The 17,159-nt window shown below is 48.5% G+C and overlaps 1 protein-coding gene across 1 annotated transcript in view; it reads left to right on the top strand.

Moving 5' to 3' along the window:
- Window positions 1-14,869, top strand: part of CCBE1 (collagen and calcium binding EGF domains 1) — a 227,843-nt gene extending 212,974 nt beyond the window's left edge. The window contains exons 7-11 of the mRNA XM_027525909.1: window positions 7,992-8,112; window positions 12,617-12,756; window positions 12,837-12,872; window positions 13,604-13,639; window positions 14,540-14,869. Of these exons, the coding sequence (XP_027381710.1) occupies window positions 7,992-8,112; window positions 12,617-12,756; window positions 12,837-12,872; window positions 13,604-13,639; window positions 14,540-14,773 (567 nt within the window). The 3' untranslated portion in view covers window positions 14,774-14,869. The remainder of the gene's footprint in view (window positions 1-7,991; window positions 8,113-12,616; window positions 12,757-12,836; window positions 12,873-13,603; window positions 13,640-14,539) is intronic.
- The last annotated feature ends 2,290 nt before the right edge of the window (window positions 14,870-17,159 follow it).

The raw sequence follows: 17,159 nt of genomic DNA, 5'->3' as shown, positions 1-17,159 counted from the left end.
CAGCACACCAGGCCTCTCTGTCCTTCACTGCCTGCTGGAGTTTGCTCAAACTCATGTCCGTTGAGTCAGTGATGCCATCCAACCATCTCATCCTCTCTCATCCCCTTCTCCTCCTGCCTTCGATCTTTACCAGCATCAGGGTCTTTTCCAATGAGTCAGCCCTTTTGCATCATGTGGCCAAAGTTTTGGAGCTTCAGCATCAGTCCTTCCAGTGAATATTCAGAGTTAATTTCCTTTAGGATTGACTGGTTTGATCTCCTTGCTGTCCAAGGGACTCTCAGGCATCTTTTCTAATATCACACTTTGAAAGCAATGACTAGTAAAATAGCCTGCTAGGTTAAGGGGCACAGGAGAATCAGAGAGAACGAACTATGATTCGTGCAGCTTTTTGTGAAATGAACATCCCGACGCGTGGCCCTTTCATGATTCTAAATAGGATACAGTACAGTCATCGTTTGCCTGTGTTTTATCAAAGCAAACATCTTTATAAACTTCCACAGCTGGTGATGAATTTCTGTAGCAGCTTTATTTTTCACGTTTAAAAGTTACAGCCTGTACGTTGGGCTCCACGCAGCGGGGAGAGCAGTGCCTTGGGAACATTGTGTCGCCAAGCTGGAGGACTGACTCCCTTTGTCTGAGGCTCCCACACATGCCTGATGGACCAGATTTCTAGTAACATCATTGTGCTGAGAGGAATGCCCCTGGGGGGATTTAGAACCCTGAAATCCTGTCGAAGGCCCCAGTCGATGGTGTTTATTATACCTGAGGTCAGTGAATTCACCAGTCTGTCAGCAGCTCAGAAATTGCTCTTCTGCTGGTAAAACATAAACTTGCTAGTTTATTTAATTGCTTCTCCTGAAGGCTCTTAGTACATCAAAGAGGTGTGTGTGATCTGTTTAACTTTGGCATCTAGTTATTGTAAAGGACGAAAGGGTACGATTAGACAGTATTGCTTTTCTGTGTTCAACAAACATGCAGGCACGTGAGATCCATAGCTTCCCGTGAAACAGGCAGGTCAGTCAGCTGAGAAGATCAGTGGCTTTGCCGGCTTGTGGCACACTGGTGGTGAAGATCTCCCAGCTTTAACAGACGCATGTACGTGTGTGATGTTCCAGTTCCCAAATAGCTTGTAATCTGATCGACCAGGCAGAAAACCTTGTAAGTGCATCAGTGTAAATTCAGAGTTCTAAATAATACTCCCCACAGAGATATCCTCAGGTTGAAACTTGGATTGGTATCAGTATTTACAGAGTTGAGTCTGAAAAAGAGTTCATGGACGAAGTTTGCGTTTCATAGGCCAGAGGATTTCGGGCCTGAGGGAGGCAGTTGATGAATGATGGATGTCTCAAGGCCCAATGCTTGTCTCCGTTTTCTTCTCTGGAGAATTAATAATGCAAAAGCTACAGAGAAGCTCTTTCTAGCCTGAGTGATTTTGAGAGTCACTGCTGCTAAGTCTCGCTAGTTCAGAGACTCAGTTGCTAATTCACCATCTGGCTTTCCCCTCACCTCCCTGCAGTGTTTTATGATCCATGAGAGAAGAAATGTTATAAAGAACTTGAAATGTTATGTTCCCCTAAGGCCCTTGTAGGTGAGCTGCTCACAGATCCAGCGACAATGCTTGGTAGCCCTGCAGTGACTCTCAGGCACGGGATTTGGCCTGGAATTGGTCTGCCTTATACCGAGTTCTCCTAAAGGCGGCTTGGTGGTGAAGACTCTGCCTGCCAACGCAGGAGAACCCGGGCTCGATCCCTGGGTTGGGATGATCCCCTGGAGGTGGAAATGGCAACCCACTCCAGTGTCCTTGCCTGGAGAATCCCATGGACAGAGGAGCCTGGTGGGCTATGGTCCATGGGGTCGCAGAGTCGGACTCGACTGAGCGACTGAGCACGCACATGCATGCCAGGTTCTCCTGCAAGCCCACTGTGGCAAGTGGGCTAAAGCTGACGTTAAAGGAACTTCACAAGGAACGCTCCTTTTTTACACTTTTTACCTATGTCCTTCGTTTTTGGCTGCGCTGGGTCTTCGTCGCTGTGCAGGGCTTTCTTTGGCCGCGGCGTGTGGGTCTCTCACTGCAGCGGCTTCTCTTGTTGTGGAGCACGGGCTCTAGGAAACGCGGGCTTCCGTAGTTACGGCACAGGCGCTTAGTTGCTCCGCCCCCTGTGGGATCTGCCCTGAGCAGGGATCGAACCCACGTCCCTTGCATTGGCGGGTGGATTTTTACCCACTGTACCACCGGGGGCCCTCCAGAGCAACGCATTGTTAAAGGTGCCTAGTAGAATGTGTTGTTCTGCAGTTGATGAAGCAGTTTCACAGCCAGGATCCCGTTTAATTCTCACCCTGATACCCATATTGTGAGAGAGCTGCAGTCGCTGCCCGGGAGGCAGAGCAGACCCTCATTCTAGGTCTCCTGACCCCTCCTCCTGCAATGCCGCAGGGCTTGTCGGTTGCGTGTCAGCCTCCGCTCACTGCTGCTGAAGCCAGCTGTTCTGTTGGAGACAGAGCCTAGGACAGCTGCCCACATACACTTCGGCTCAGAAGTAGGTTACCGGGTGTCCTGGACCGTGGCCAACCCCACCGCGTAAAACCGTGCGCAGATGTGTTGAACGACACCGTGAGGGTGCAGTCAGCGAAATCCTGACGTGGGAAGCTCTGCAGGGCTTACGCCCTGGGCCCCTGATGGGTAGAGGCTAAGGACAGGAAAGGTGGAGCAGCCCCCCGCAGGTTAAAGCAGCTAAAAAGATGTCTTGTTTTTTTTAAGTGAGCGAGACTAAACCAAAGCATCTAGGCCTGCACAGTTGGGCCATAAATTATTTTTTAAAGCATAGGAAGTGATTAAAACCAGGATAGTAGTTACTTTGGGGGGAAGGAGGGGTGATTGGGTCAGGGCCTGTGGACAAAGTTCTGATGTTGGACTTGGGTGTTCGTTAAAAGGGTGTTTGTGTTATAAGATTTCACTTAGATATAGAGTTGTGGGGATTTTGTTTTGCTTTGTTTGGGTACATTTTTTAAATTTACTTGTTTTTGGCCACACCAGCACACATGGGATCTTAGTTTCCCAACCAGAACTTGAACCTGTGCCCGCGGCGTTAGAAGCACAGAGTCCCAACTGCTGGACCACCAGGGAAGTCCCCAGATTCTGTGCTTTTATTTTCCAATTGAAAAAAAAATTTTTTTAATGGTGTAAAGATTCCATCATTTAACTTACAGGGAGGGGTCATGGTCCCATCAGAACACTGAAGAAAAATCTGAGCCAAGGGACCAGTTTTTCAATTTATTATGTTTTTTAATGATATGAAGAAATTATTATTTTTTCAGGTTTGACTTTTTAATTGAAATATAGTTGATTTACAATGTTATATTGGTTTCAAGTGTTCAACATCATCAATATTTTTATAGGTCATATTCCATTTTAAATTATTATGAAATATTGGCTATATCCCCTGTGCTGTACAATGTACTTTGTGGTTTATTTGTTTTATGCATAGTGGTTTCTACTTGTTAATCCCCTTCCCCTCTCCCCCGTGGCAACCGCCACTTTGTTCAGTGTATCTGGTAGTCCATTTTGTTATATTCATTCATTTGCTTTCTGCTTTGATGCCACCTGCAAGTAATCACAGAGCATCTGGCCTTCTCTAACACATTTTACTTAGAACAGTGCTCTCCTAGTGCATCCACGTTGCTGCAGATGGAAAGTTTTCATTCTTTTTTATGTATCCAAAGGAAACAAAGGCTTAGACGGTAAAAGCTCTGCCTGCAATGCAGGAGGCCGGGGTTCAATCCCTGGGTCGGGAGGATCCCCTGGAAAAGGGAATGGCTACCACTCCAGTATTCTTGCCTGAGAAATCCCATGGACAGAGGAGCCTCGTGGGCCACAGTCCATGGGGTTGCAAAGAGGCAGACATGACTGACCGACTAACACGTTCAAAGAAAAATGCTAATTCAAAAAGATACATGCCACCCAGTGTTCATAGCAGCATGATTTACAATAGCCAACGGAAGCAACCTAAGTGTCAGTCAACAGACGAATGGATAAGGAAGCTGTGGCGTGTATATACACACACACACATAGACACCGTGGAAGGAGCAAGTTTTTAACAAGACCCTCGTGTCCCTGTAGCAGAAGCAGATCTGAGTTGAGGCTGCATTGCTGCAGAGCAGTCAAGGGAAGCGTGAGAGAGTGGTGAACCCCTGCCGTGGCCTGTGACGGGCTGGGAGATGATGAACGATGAGAAGGCACAGAGTGAAAATTTGCCTTAAATAAGCTTCCTGTCTGAGCTGAGAAACCAAGCCCACCGCGGAGTCAGCCCACATGGCCGAGTAGGCTGGTGCCGGCAGCGGAAGCTTCAGAAGCGAGAGACCAACGAGGTTTCCCAAGCGTGCACAGCTTTGCAAGCTGGCGGCTGCTCCTTCACTCTAGCGCAGCCTTTCTTGCCAGCAGACTGTGGCTTCTCAACGTTCCTCTGCGACCTCAGTCTAGCTGCTCTGTACAATGGGTCTTCTCAGGAGGCCTGGGAAGACTAATCCGCTTGAAAGTGATGGCAGGCTGCTTTGCCGAGTATCATGAGTAACAGGAAGAGAGGCAGCTGGGTGTTGTAGTGAGGACCACAGATTCCAGAAGCAGATGCGCTTGGTTTAAGCCCTAGCCCCACTACTTTCTGGCTGTGTGACCCTGGGTAAGTGACTTAACCTCTCTGTGTCACAGTTCTAGAAAAAGAAGATAACAGTAATACGTACTACATAGGACTTCATAATCATCAAGTGAGTAAATATTTATAAAGGGCTTAGAATAGTCCCTGCCACCTAGAAAGAGCTCTGTAAATGTTCTCCAGAATATAAGAAACGTGAATTATAAGTGCTAATAAAGTGCTTTACAGGCCGCACCTCATTTGTCCCAATAGCCCTGTGAGGTAGGTGCTTTATTACAAAGGCTAGCATGAGATACTGATATCCATAATTCCACTGACTGATTGGAACCCATGAGAAATGCAGACTCTTCTTACAAACTTCTTCCCAAACATGTCTGTGTAGAACGTCAAGCCAGGATTTCCGGCCAACTGCCTCCCAGACCCAGCGAGTTTACTCTGTGCTCGTCCTGCGGACACTTAGCCAGGAGGTAATTACCCAGCAGGAGGCCAGCCAGGAAGCTGAGGTCGATGTTGACGGGGTCACCTCACGAACTTTACAAGGAAGCAAAGAAAGCTGGACAGGGCATGGAGTGGGCTGGGCTTGGTTATAACATTTTCATCCAAAGACTTGCTCGTCTGGTCCAAACCTCTAGTTTTATAGACATGAAGATGAGAACCTGGAAAGGCGAAGGGACCCACCCAGAGTCACACGGCTACCTACAAACAGCCAGGAGCAACCCCCGACCCCCACACCCCACCCCATGCAGCATCTGCACTGTGTCTGTGGTTGTAGGTGCTGGTGATTATTAGTCTGGGCGCTGAGCCAGGCACATTTAAGACTTCCGTCACTTTCCTCCTCCCAGCAGCCCGTCGTAGGTGGATATTATGACCTTGTTTTATAGATGAGAAAACCAGGCTCTGTAGCTTGCCAGGGTCCCACAGGCAGATCGAAGCAGTTTGTTGTCGTTCAGTCGTTTGCAACTCTTTGCAACCCCATGGACTGCAGCACGCCAGGCTCCCCTGTCCTCTGCTGTCTCCCAGAGCTTGCTCAACCCTGTTCACTGAGTCCGTGATGCTGTCTAACCATCTCATCTGCTGCTGCCCCTCCTCCTCCCGCCTTCAGTCTTTCCCAGCATCAGGGTCTTTTCCAGTGAGTCAGCTCGTCACATCAGGTGGCCAGAGTATTGGAGCTTCAGCATCAGTCCTTCCAGTGAATATTCAGAGTTGATTTCCTTTTCGATTGACTGGTTTGATCTCCTTGCAGTCCAAGGGACCCTCAAGAGTCTTCTCCAACACCACAGCTCAAAAGTATCGATTCTTTGGTACTCAGCTTTCTTTACAGTCCAACTTTCACATCCATACGTGACTATTGGAAAAAACCATAGCTTTGACTAGATGGACCTTTGTCGGCAAAGTGATGTCTCTGCTTTTTAGTACACTGTCTAGATTTAACATAGCTTTCCTTCCAGAGAGCAAACGTCTTTAGTGTGGCAGGACTGAGACTTAAGCATAGATCTGCCTGATGCTGAAGCCCGTACGTGAGATTCACGTTTCAGTTTTCCTCTTGGAAGCAGATAATAACACTGGACCAGCCTTCAGGGGCCAGTGTTGCCCCCTCTGTCCTCTAACTACAGTACTTTTCCTTATAAATTCCCTTCACTCGGGGGTTCTGACCCTCAGAAACACAATCTCCTTTGGATTTTACACCCCTGAGTCAGCTTTCTGAAAGGAAGAGACAAAAGCTGCCATTTACCAAACACTTAGTATGGCTTCCTTAGTGGCTCAGGCAGTAAAGAATCTGCCTACATTGCAAGAGACCCGGGTTCAATCCCCGGGTGGAGAAGATCCCCTGGAGGAGGAAATGGCAGTCCACTCCAGTATTCTTGCCTGGAGACTCCCGTGGACAGAGGAGCCTGGTGGGCTACCGTCTGTGGGGTCGCACAGAGAGTCAGACACGACTGAGCGACTGACACTTTCACTCCCACTTCTATGTTCCAGCTCCTCTCCTGGGCCCCTGATACACACTGGTGTAATCCTCCCAGTTCTAATGGCGGGCATTTTCTGTCAGGAAATGGACGTTCAAAGCATTTAGTTCTTAGCAAAGGTCTCACTGATTCCTGGCCTTGAGGAATGCAAAAATCATTCGTGTCTGAGGTTTCTCTGGCTTCTCATAGAATGAGCCCCTGAAATCTGAGAGAGAGGGAGAGAGCAGGAGATCCAACCAGTCCATCCTAAAGGAGATCAGTCCTGAATATTCACTGGAAGGACTGACGTTGAAGCTGAAGCTCCAATACTTTGGCCACCTGATGTGAAGAACTGACTCATTTGAAAAGACCCTGATGCTGGGAAAGATTGAAGGCAGGAGGAGAAGGGAACGACAGAGGATGAGATGGTTGGATGACATCACCGACTCAATGGACATAAGTTTGAAAAAACTCTGGGAGTTGGAGATGGACAGGGAAGCCTGGTGTGCTGCGGTCCATGGGGTTGCAAAGAGTTGGACACGACTGAGCGACTGAACTGAACTGAACTGAAAGGGCTCGGGTGGGGGGAGGCAGCAAGTCTTTTAAGACGTTGTCTCAGAAGGTTCACACTGTCGATTATGTCTTTTCCTGTTCATTAGGTACCTAAATACAGTGGGTGAAAATTTAGCCTCCACCTTGTAAAGGGCTTCCCTGGTGGCTCAGACAGTAAAAATCTGCCTGCAATGCAGAAGACCCGCATTCAATCCCTGGGTCAGGAAGATCCCCTGGAGAAGGGAAGGGCAAGTACTCTTGCCTGGAGAATCCCATGGATGGAGGAGCCTTGCGGGCCACAGTCCATGGGGTCGCAAAGAGTTGGACACTTTTAAAGGGAAGAGTGCCCGACCTTTGTGGACATATTGTAGAGTTTCCGGACCACCTGAGGACGCAGGTGACCTGTGAGCCATGTTTTCCTGGCTCCCAAGGCTGAGATCTTTCAGAGCCGAGACCATGTGTTGGTCACCGTGGTCGCCTTAGAACCGAGCACGGTACCTGGCATGTAGTAGTTTCTCAAATATTTGATACATAAAGAGCTTAACGGAAAGCCTGAGGCAGATCGACTGTGTTAATTATGGCATTCATGAGTCTAATGATATTCAGGCAGACTGCAGCCGATCCAGGGTCGCCCACTAAGTAGCTGAGCACTCTCAGGCAAGTTGTGTTGACTGGAAGGCCTCTGGGTTTAGAAGGAGGGTCTCTCCAGCCCTTCTGGCTCTGACGGGTTTGGATAAGGGGAAAGAAGCCAGGGCAGGCTGTGAAGCCTCTGCCGCACACCGCCTGCAGTGGGGCTGCCTGCAGTGGGCCCGGCACCGTCTCCTGACCCAGCTCCCTCTTCTCTTTGCAGGTTGCCCTGCTCCCCAACAGCGCTGCCGACCTGGGCAAGTACATCACTGGTCACAAGGCACTGGCCTCAAACGCCTACCTTCCAGGTCCTCCTGGCCTGCCTGGGGGCCAGGGCCCCCCTGGTGAGTATGAACGTGAATGTGAGCGTCAGGCAGCCACGTCCGACTCTTTGCAAGTCCATGGGTAGTCCATGGGATTCTCCAGGCAAGAATACGGGAGTGGGGAGCCTTTCCCTTCTCCAGAAGGTCTTCCCAACCCAGGAATCGAAGCCAGGTCTCCCGCATCGCAGGCGGATTCTTTACCAGCTGAGCAGTGAAGAGGAGCATGAAAGGGCTGTAGGTTCACCAGCCAGAGCCTGCCAGGAGCTCACCTTTAGTGGGATGGGACGGAGTTCTTTAGCTTCCATGGGTGGGAGCAGAAGCCAGGGTCCAGGGAACGCCCACGCCAGTGTGCAAGAAATGGACAAACAAATGACCCACAGTCATCAGGGGAAAAGTCATCGTCCTGGACTGGACCGGGGTCATAAAGGTCATTGTTAGGTTACAGGGAAACAAATGAAAACTCTTTAACACTAGCATGTGTGAACGTCGGATGGTGTGCTGAACCCCTCTGGGCTCATCAGCTGCTCTCACGATTCATGGCCAGCCTCGTCCCACTGTTTTCCAGTCCTCTCTCCTCCTCCTCCTATTATTGGTCAACACACTTACATTGATATTTATTTTTATATCTGTCTATACATTTCAGTTCATTAAGTCACCCTCACTGAGATACAATTGTATACGATAAAATGTACACACTCAAGTTACAGTTGGACGAGTTTTCACATATGCCTGCACTCTACACGTGCTCAGTCACTTCAGTCGTGTCCGACTCTGCAATCCTTTGAACTGTAGCTGTCCAGACTCCTCGGTCCATGGATTCTCCAGGCAAGAACACTGGAGTGCATTGCCATGCCCTCCTCCAGGGGATCTTCCCGACCCAGGGATCGACTCCGCGTCTCCTGTGTCATCTTTGTCTCAGGCTGCTTCTTTACTGCTGAGCCAGTGGGGAAGCCCTGCGTGCACCCTGTATCAAGCCCTTACTAAGCACCACCTTATATCTGGTCTACATCCAGATGTAGAAACTCTCCATCACCCCCAGAAAGTGCCCTTGTGCCCCTGGCAGTCTACATCCTCAGCTCCAGGTAACCACCAACCTGCTTTCTGTCGCTGCAGTTTTGTCTATTCTAGAACTTCACGAAAAGGAATCTATTATTTTGTCTGGCTTCTTCAGCATACCGTTTTGGAGATTCCCCCCTGCACTCTGAACAAAATCCCAAACATCCTGTCTTTACATCGGGAAATATGCAACAAGAACTCAAAACAGTGACGGGACGTTTTCTCTTTTATTATGAGTCTCTCCACAGATAGATCAGTATTTTTTTTTTCCATACTAGTGAAGGAAATATTATTAGGGTTAGCAAATGTTCTGAGACCTGGACATCTTATCCCCACTGCTCATCGTCTAGCAGTGAGCTGGGTGTTGTGACTCCTGACATTTTAATGGGGACAGCAAAGCACTCGGAATGAAAGCAAGTGGAGTGAGACAGTACCTGTCTCCCCCAACTAAAGAATTCAGGTGCTCCCAGCTGTGGAAGCTTAAAGAAGGGAGAGATCAGTGTAGCCTGCGGTGACCAGGGGACTTGGGGCTCAAGCTGGACATGGACAGACATGAAAGGTAGGACCAGTCCAAGCTGCAAGGACATCGGCAGGTTTTACGATGGAAGGTCAGCAACAACAAAGGCTCAAAACGCTTTCTAAACTATGTGTTTTCTTCTCCACTAACATCTTCATCTCCCGGTTTCCATCAAAACCCAGATTCCTGGGTCTCAGTCTGTAGAGAGACCAAGACCAAAAGCTGGTCCAAGACTTTGGTTTCTCCCCTCGTGCATTCCCTTGACTTCTTTTCTCCAGCAGACACCACACACAGGCAGCCTCTCGCTGCTTCTGAGTAAGCTTGGGTCCCTTCTTATGCATTGATTCTTAGCACAGTGTTCTCCATCCTTCTCTAAGAAAATGTTCTTGCTCTGCTTCCCTGGAGAAAATTCATCCTCAGGCCAGTCTGCATATCACTCCAATAAGGACATTCGAGGAACAGGGGAGCCATTGGCCTCTTTCTGAATGAATGACCTGCAGGCTTTCCATGCCAGTCTCGCCATCTGGTTTCCAGCGTAGTGTGAGCTGCCCAGGGGCCTTGCTGGGGCAAAGTCACCGAGGACGAGCTCCGGCAGTGCCCTTGCTTTCTCCTCCAGTCCTGTTTCCTGCCCCCTCCTGGCTTCTAGCATCGTGGTGTGTGATGCTCTCCACCGAGGTGTGTTAGGGCAGCTAGAGGGAGGTACTGGATTCTCTTCCCCTTAACTCCCATTCCAGTCCTGAAGGCTGGTGAGTCACAGCCTGGGGCAGCAAGCCAGGAGCTCTGCTAGGTAGGAGTCCTTTGGCTGCTCTCTGCCCCTCACTGTCAGATGGAAGGTGCTGACATTTGCTCATCAAAGCCCCGCAGTTTAAAGGCACTTGACACGCGATCTCTAAAGCTCGTTGCCTAAATGAAGGTAAGATATGATCTCCGGCCTGTCCTTATGTTTTAGAGGTAAAGTATTTTGTTATGAGAGGGAGCTGGTCCCCTTCCCAGGTAAACGCTTTCAAGGATGTACCTGGAACCAGCATTTAGAGGAGGGGGAGTGACACATACTTGGATGGAATAATTAAGCCTTTAATGTTGGCTTAACTATTTTGTGAGCTAGAAAAGACTTCCCCAAATATGATAAGTCTAAAGTCTTTGGGGTTTTTTTTGTTTTGTTTTCCAGTGCCTGAAAGTCATTCCATTCTATCACTGTGTTCTGCCAATTGTAGGAGCCATGTACCACCAAAAAGGAACTCCTGTGTGTGTTTGAAAGAGAGGAATCTGTATAGCATTAAGGAATACATCGCTGAGAAATAGGGACAGCACAGCAATCAGCCCAGCCTCTTCGTTAAAGTCATTTGACCTGAAACATCTACTGAACAGCCTTTCCTGTACCTGGGCTTCTCTGAGAGCGTGCTCACAATTAAAATACAACCATGCCCACATAAAGTTGACGGTCTAAAAAGGGTTAGAACACAGCATCCTTCCCTATGCTAAGGAATGAAGTTGAACCCTTGCTTTCTACCACATACAAAGTGGATTAAAAACCTAAATGTAAGACCTGAGACTGTAAAACTCCTAGGAGAAAACATAGGTGAGAACTTTCACGACATCGGCAATGATTTCGTGCTTATGATACCAGGAGCACAGACGACAAAAGCGAAACTAGAGCTGAAACTCTCTCGTCTGTTCGGGCAAACTGCCTTCCTCTAGCATCTTTAGCATGTGTTGTTATCGTTAAGTCCCTGTATGATAACCCTAACATCTGGTTGCCTCTGAGTCTGTTTCTGTTGATTGCTGAATTTCTTGAATGGGAGTTGTTTAATTTTGAGGAGAGTAGTTTTGTCTGGGTGTTGGTTTGAGTTTTTTATAATGTGCCTTAAAATTTTGATTTGAATGCCAGATACTGTTTGCAGAGGAACAGTGGAGACTGGGTACATAGTAACTGCTCCCAGGGACGGGTACACGGGCTGCTCGCCAGAAGAACCGGGTCAGTTTAATGAGTAACTGAGCCAGGTTTGGGTGTGTTGGCACTGACTCTACCTCTCGTGTTCCATGGTCTCCAAGTTTTCAGATTACTTTGATGGGAGGATTCTGTTACTTTGGTGGGGGGCGGGGGGCGGGCCGCGAGCACTGGGTATATATTTGTTTTACGGGCTTCCCTGGTGGCTCAGACGGTGAAGAATCTGCCTGCAATGCTGGAGACGCAGGTTCAATCCCTGGGGTGGGAAGATCCCCTGGAGAAAGAAATGGCAACCCACTCCAGTATTCTCGCCTGGGAAGTCCCATGGACTAAGGAGCCTTGCTGGCTACTCAAGATTTGGACACGACTTAGCGACTAAACAACAGCCAAACTGCTCTGTAAGGCAGATTCTTATTAGCCCTGCTTTACGGATGAGGAACGAAGGTTCACAGAGGTCAGGAAGCTTGTCCACGATTCAGAGGCAGGTCCCCCTGCTGTTGAAACCTGTACCCCAGCTGCTCCCCAGCTCCATTGACCACTGCCCTGCAGTGATGGGGGATGGTGAGAGCAGATGGTCTCAAGACTGGTGAAATTAAAGAGCTTAAAGGAGGTGAAAGATGTGGAAGAGGTGAAATGGTCACTGATTGGATGAGGAGCTTATGGAAATAGAGGTATTTATAGGAAGACTCCCAAGTTTCTGGCTTGAATGAGTGGGGATGGGAGTTCCATGAAAGGAGTGTGAAGTCTGAATCAATTCGCTGAACGCCTGAGACTAACACATTGTCAGTCAACAGTATTTCAATACAAGAAATGTTTTAGAATGGGGACGGACAGCAATTTTTGGTCATGATCAAAATGCCTATGGGACATGTCAGTGGAGAGGTCAGAAGGCAAAGGTCAGAGTGCAAAGAGAAACAGCTGCAAGGGGCGCCTGGACTGTCAGCCAGCCAGAGTCCTCGTCCTCCTCCTGGGCTGTGGACTAACGAGATGCTCTTTGATTGCAGGCTCACCAGGACCAAAGGGGAGCCCCGGCTTCCCAGGGATCCCAGGCCCCCCAGGGCAGCCTGGCCCGCGGGGCTCGATGGGACCCGTGGGACCATCTCCCGACCTGTCCCACATTAAGCAAGGCCGGAGGGGCCCTGTGGTCAGTATTTCACCAGCGCTTCCATCCGTGGTTGGGGAACGCGTGTGCCTTCTGCTAAATGAGGTCCCTTTGCCTTGTAGGGTCCGCCAGGCGCCCCAGGAAGAGATGGCTCTAAGGTGAGTCTTCCAAGTGGCCCTTACACGCCTCGGTTCCTCAGTCTCCACCTGCTTGCAGCATCACCTGCAGCTCAAGCACGATTCACTGACCCGCTTTGCATGTGGCCGAATTGAGACACAGATATACTTTTTGTCCCCAAAGCTGGGAGGAAAATCTAAAAAGCCATTTTCTTAAGATCTAGAACAACCATAATAAAAACAGCCGCAAAAACCACTTGGAGGAAAAAACAACCCCTATAAACATTAAGCCTCCTGGTTGTCATGGTAGCATGTTTTTCTATTTAGCCAGGCTTCTCTGTGGGGCTGTTTTACGTGTGTTCCTAATTTCTTTGCTGTGTTTAAGTCAAGAACAGGAGAAGTTCCAGCCTGTGCAAGTGGGTGGTTTCACTCTGGGGGGCTGCCTGCCCCACTGGCGTCATAAAAAAGTCAGTGTGAGTTACTTTATAAGCTTCTAAGCCATTCCACACGCTGCCTGGAAACACCAGCTTCCTTCCTTTAGGATCTGCTTGGAAAACACACAGCCCCTGGGGAAATGGAAATGCGAGGCACTTAACTCAAGCCTTTAGGTTCAGAGCAGCGGCCCCAAGAGTGCAGCGGGAAGCTGGCATTTGCTTCCTGTAGGAGATACTGGCTGCCTTGAGTGGGGAGATGGTAGTGGTGGGGTCTGAATGGAGGCGGGGGTGCTGGCACCCATGTGGCCCAGACGCTAACCCCGACCCTTCTGTTTTCAGGGGGAAAGAGGCGCACCAGGCCCCAGAGGGTCTCCAGTAAGTAGCCCCACCTGTCTTGCTTCCCCAGGGCGGCGCGCTCGGGGCTCCCTCTCGGGGGAGCCTTCCTAGTTGGTTTGTTAACAATAGCCGGCCCCTTGCAGCTGTGGCTCAGCCTGGCCACAGGTAGCTTCGTGGTTACAGGAAGAGTCACAAGAGCCTTTTGCACCTGGTTGGGTTTTAAAAATCCACTTCCTGGTTTTGTTTGTTTTTGTCATGGCTAATCTTTATTTGAGCTTCCCTGGTGGCTCATCGGTAAAGAATCCACCTGCCAATGCAGGAGACGTGGGTTTGATCCCTCGGTTTGGAAGACCCCCTGGAGAAAGGGAATGGCTCCTGTGTTCTTGCCTGGAGAATTCCATGGACAGCGGAACCTAGCGGGCTACAGTCCATGGGATCGCCAAAGACTTGGACATGACTTAGCGACTAAACAGCAATGATGACAATCTTTTATTTGGAATGTCTTCTCTTAAGATTCCAAACCCTAGCATGTCCTAAGTCTGTTTCCAGGTGTATCTTACAACATCCGAAGTGGCAGAGCTGAGGTTCAAATCCAAGAGAAGCCCAGCCTCTTAACCACTGCTCTGCGCCTCCTAGGGTTCTTTGGAAGGTAACCTAGGAGGGGTATTCTCAGATTTCGTCATTCTACCAGATTTGACGGAGTCTGAGAGCTAGGAGAGGTCCGTGTGCCACCACAGCGCATCTGGGAGGTGGAGGGGCACAGGGCGGCATCCGCCAGCTGTTGTTCATGGGCCTGATGTTTCCCCCGTTTGAGACACAGAGTTGGCGAGGTGGTCGCCAGCACATGGCAGGGCGGCCGGCCACGGCACCTCCGGGAGCCCTGGGTCAGCCATGGGGCGGGTCTCTGGTCGTCTGGTTTGACTCTTCTCTCCTGTGCAGGGACCCCCCGGTTCTTTCGATTTCCTGCTGATCGTGCTGGCGGAAATCCGTAATGACATCACCGAACTGCAGGAACAGGTGTTTGGGCGCCGGACTCACTCTTCGGCAGAGGAGTCCCCGTCACCGCAGGAACTTCCCAGCTATCCAGAGACCCTGGACATGGGCTCTGGAGATGACGCCCCCGGAAGAACTGAGACAAGAGCCTCCGGAGCCGCCAGAGACTTCTATCCTTAGCGCATCCCACATCGTCATGCCAAAGGAAGAGTGTTTTCCCCTGCAGTGAAATCCTCCAAAGAACAAAAACAAAACATCACTGGAGACCTAAAAAGAGATACGTTTTTATTTTCTTTACTCTTTCCCTTTCTTCTTCCTACTTCTCCTCTTCCAGACACTGTTTACAGAGTCTCCTGCTAGACATCCTAAAGACACCAGGAACGAAATGATTGACTTCAGTGCTTCCCCCAGAGAATCTACAGGGCAGCTTTTCTTTGAATTCCTTATTTTCCAGGGACTTATAATTTCTGAATTAGGTACTCACATTATCTTAAAATTTGGCAGACTATCAAAAAGGGGGAAAGAGTTTTAAGAAAATGTGAGTTTCAGTTCAGTTCACTCACTCAGTTGTGTCCAACTCTTTGTGACCTCTGGACTGCATCACGCCAGGCCTCCCTGTCCATCACCAACTCCCAGAGCTCACTCAAACTCATGTCCATTGATTTGGTGATGCCATCCAGCCATCTCATCCTCTGTCATCCCCTTCTCCTCCTGCCCTCAATCTTTTCAATCACAGTCTTTTCCAATGAGTCAGTTCTTCGCATCAGGTGGCCAAAGTATTGGCATTTCAGCTTCAGCATCAGTCCTTCTAATGAATATTCAGAACTGATTTCCTTTAGGATGGACTGGTTGGATCTCTTTGCAGTCCAAGTGACTCTCAAGAGTCTTCTCCAACAGCACAGTTCAATTCTTCGGTGCTCAGATTTATTTATAGTCCAACTCTCACATCCATACACGACTACTGGAAAAACCATAGCCTTGACTAGATGGACCTTTGTTGGCAAAGTGATGTCTCTGCTTTTGAATATGCTGTCTAGGTTGGTGATAACTTTTTTTCCAAGGAGCAAACATCTTTTATTTACATGGCTGCAGTCACCATCTACAGAGATTTTGGAGCTCAAAAAAATAAAGTCTTTCACTGTTTCCACTGTTTCCCCATCTATTTACCATGAAGTGATGGGACCAGATGCCATGATCTTAGTTTTCTAAATGTTGAGTTTTAAGCCAACTTTTGCACTCTTCTCTTTCACTTTCATCAAGAGGCTTTTTAGTTCCTCTTCACTTTCTGCCATAAATGTGGTGTCACCTGCATATCTGAGGTGATTGCTATTTCTCCCGGCAATCTTGATTCCAGCTTGTGCTTCTTCCAGTCCAGCATTTCTCTTGATGTACTCTGCATATAAGTTAAATAAGCAGGGTGACAATATACAGCCTTGACGTACTCCTTTCCCAAATTGGAACCAGTCTGTTGTTCTATGCCAGTTCTAACTGTTGCTTCTTGACCCACATACAGATTTCTCAGGAGGCATGTAAGGTGGTCTGGTATTCCCATCTCATTAAGAATTTTCCACAGTTTATTGTAATCCACACAGTCAAAGGCTTTGGCATAGTCAATAAAGCAGAAGTAGATGTTTTTCTGGAACTCTCTTGCTTTTTCGATGATCCAGCGGATGTTGGCAATTTGATCTCTGGTTCCTCTGCCTTTTCTAAAACCAGCTTGAACATCTGGAAGTTCACGGTTCACGTATTGCTGAAGCCTGGCTTGGAGAATTTTGAGCATTACTTTACTAGCGTGTGAGATGAGTGCAATTGTGCGGTAGTTTGAGCATTCTTTGGTTTGCCTTTCTTTGGGATTGGAATGAAAACTGACCTTTTCCAGTCCTGTGGCCACTGCTGAGTTTTCCAAATTTGCTGGCATGTTGAGTGCAGCACTTTCACAGCATCATCTTTCAGGATTTGAAATAGCTCAACTGGAGTTTCATGACCTCCACTAGCTTTGTTTGTGGTGACGTTTCCTAAGGCCCACTTGACTTCGCATTCCAGAATGTCTGGCTCTAGGTGAGTGATGACACCATCATGGTTATCTGGGTTGTAAAGATCTTTTTTGTATAGTTCTTCTGTGTATTCCTGCCATCTCTTCTTAATATCTTCTGCATCTGTTAGGTCCATACCATTTCTGTCCTTTATTGAGCCCATCTTTGCATGAAAAGTTCCCTTAGTATCTCTAATTTTCTTGAAGAGATCTCTAGTCTTTCCCATTCTATTGTTTTCCTCTATTTCTTTGCACGGATCACTGAGGAAGGCTTTCTTATCTCTCCTTGCTATTCTTTGGAACTCTGCATTCACATGCATATATCTTTCCTTTTCTCCTTTGCCCTTTAACTTCTTTTAGTAGCTATTTGTAAGGCCTTCTCAGACAACCATTTTGCCTTTTTGCATTTCTTTTTCTTGGGGATGGTCTTGATCACTGCCTCCTATACAGTGTCACGAACCTCTGTGCATAGTTCTTCAGGCACTCTATCAGATCTAATCCCTTGAGTCTATTTCTCACTTCCATTGTATAATC

This window comes from Bos indicus x Bos taurus, chromosome 24 (assembly GCF_003369695.1).
Source record: "Bos indicus x Bos taurus breed Angus x Brahman F1 hybrid chromosome 24, Bos_hybrid_MaternalHap_v2.0, whole genome shotgun sequence".
Taxonomy (NCBI): Eukaryota; Metazoa; Chordata; class Mammalia; order Artiodactyla; family Bovidae; genus Bos; species Bos indicus x Bos taurus.
This window is presented reverse-complemented; position numbering and strand designations above follow the sequence as displayed.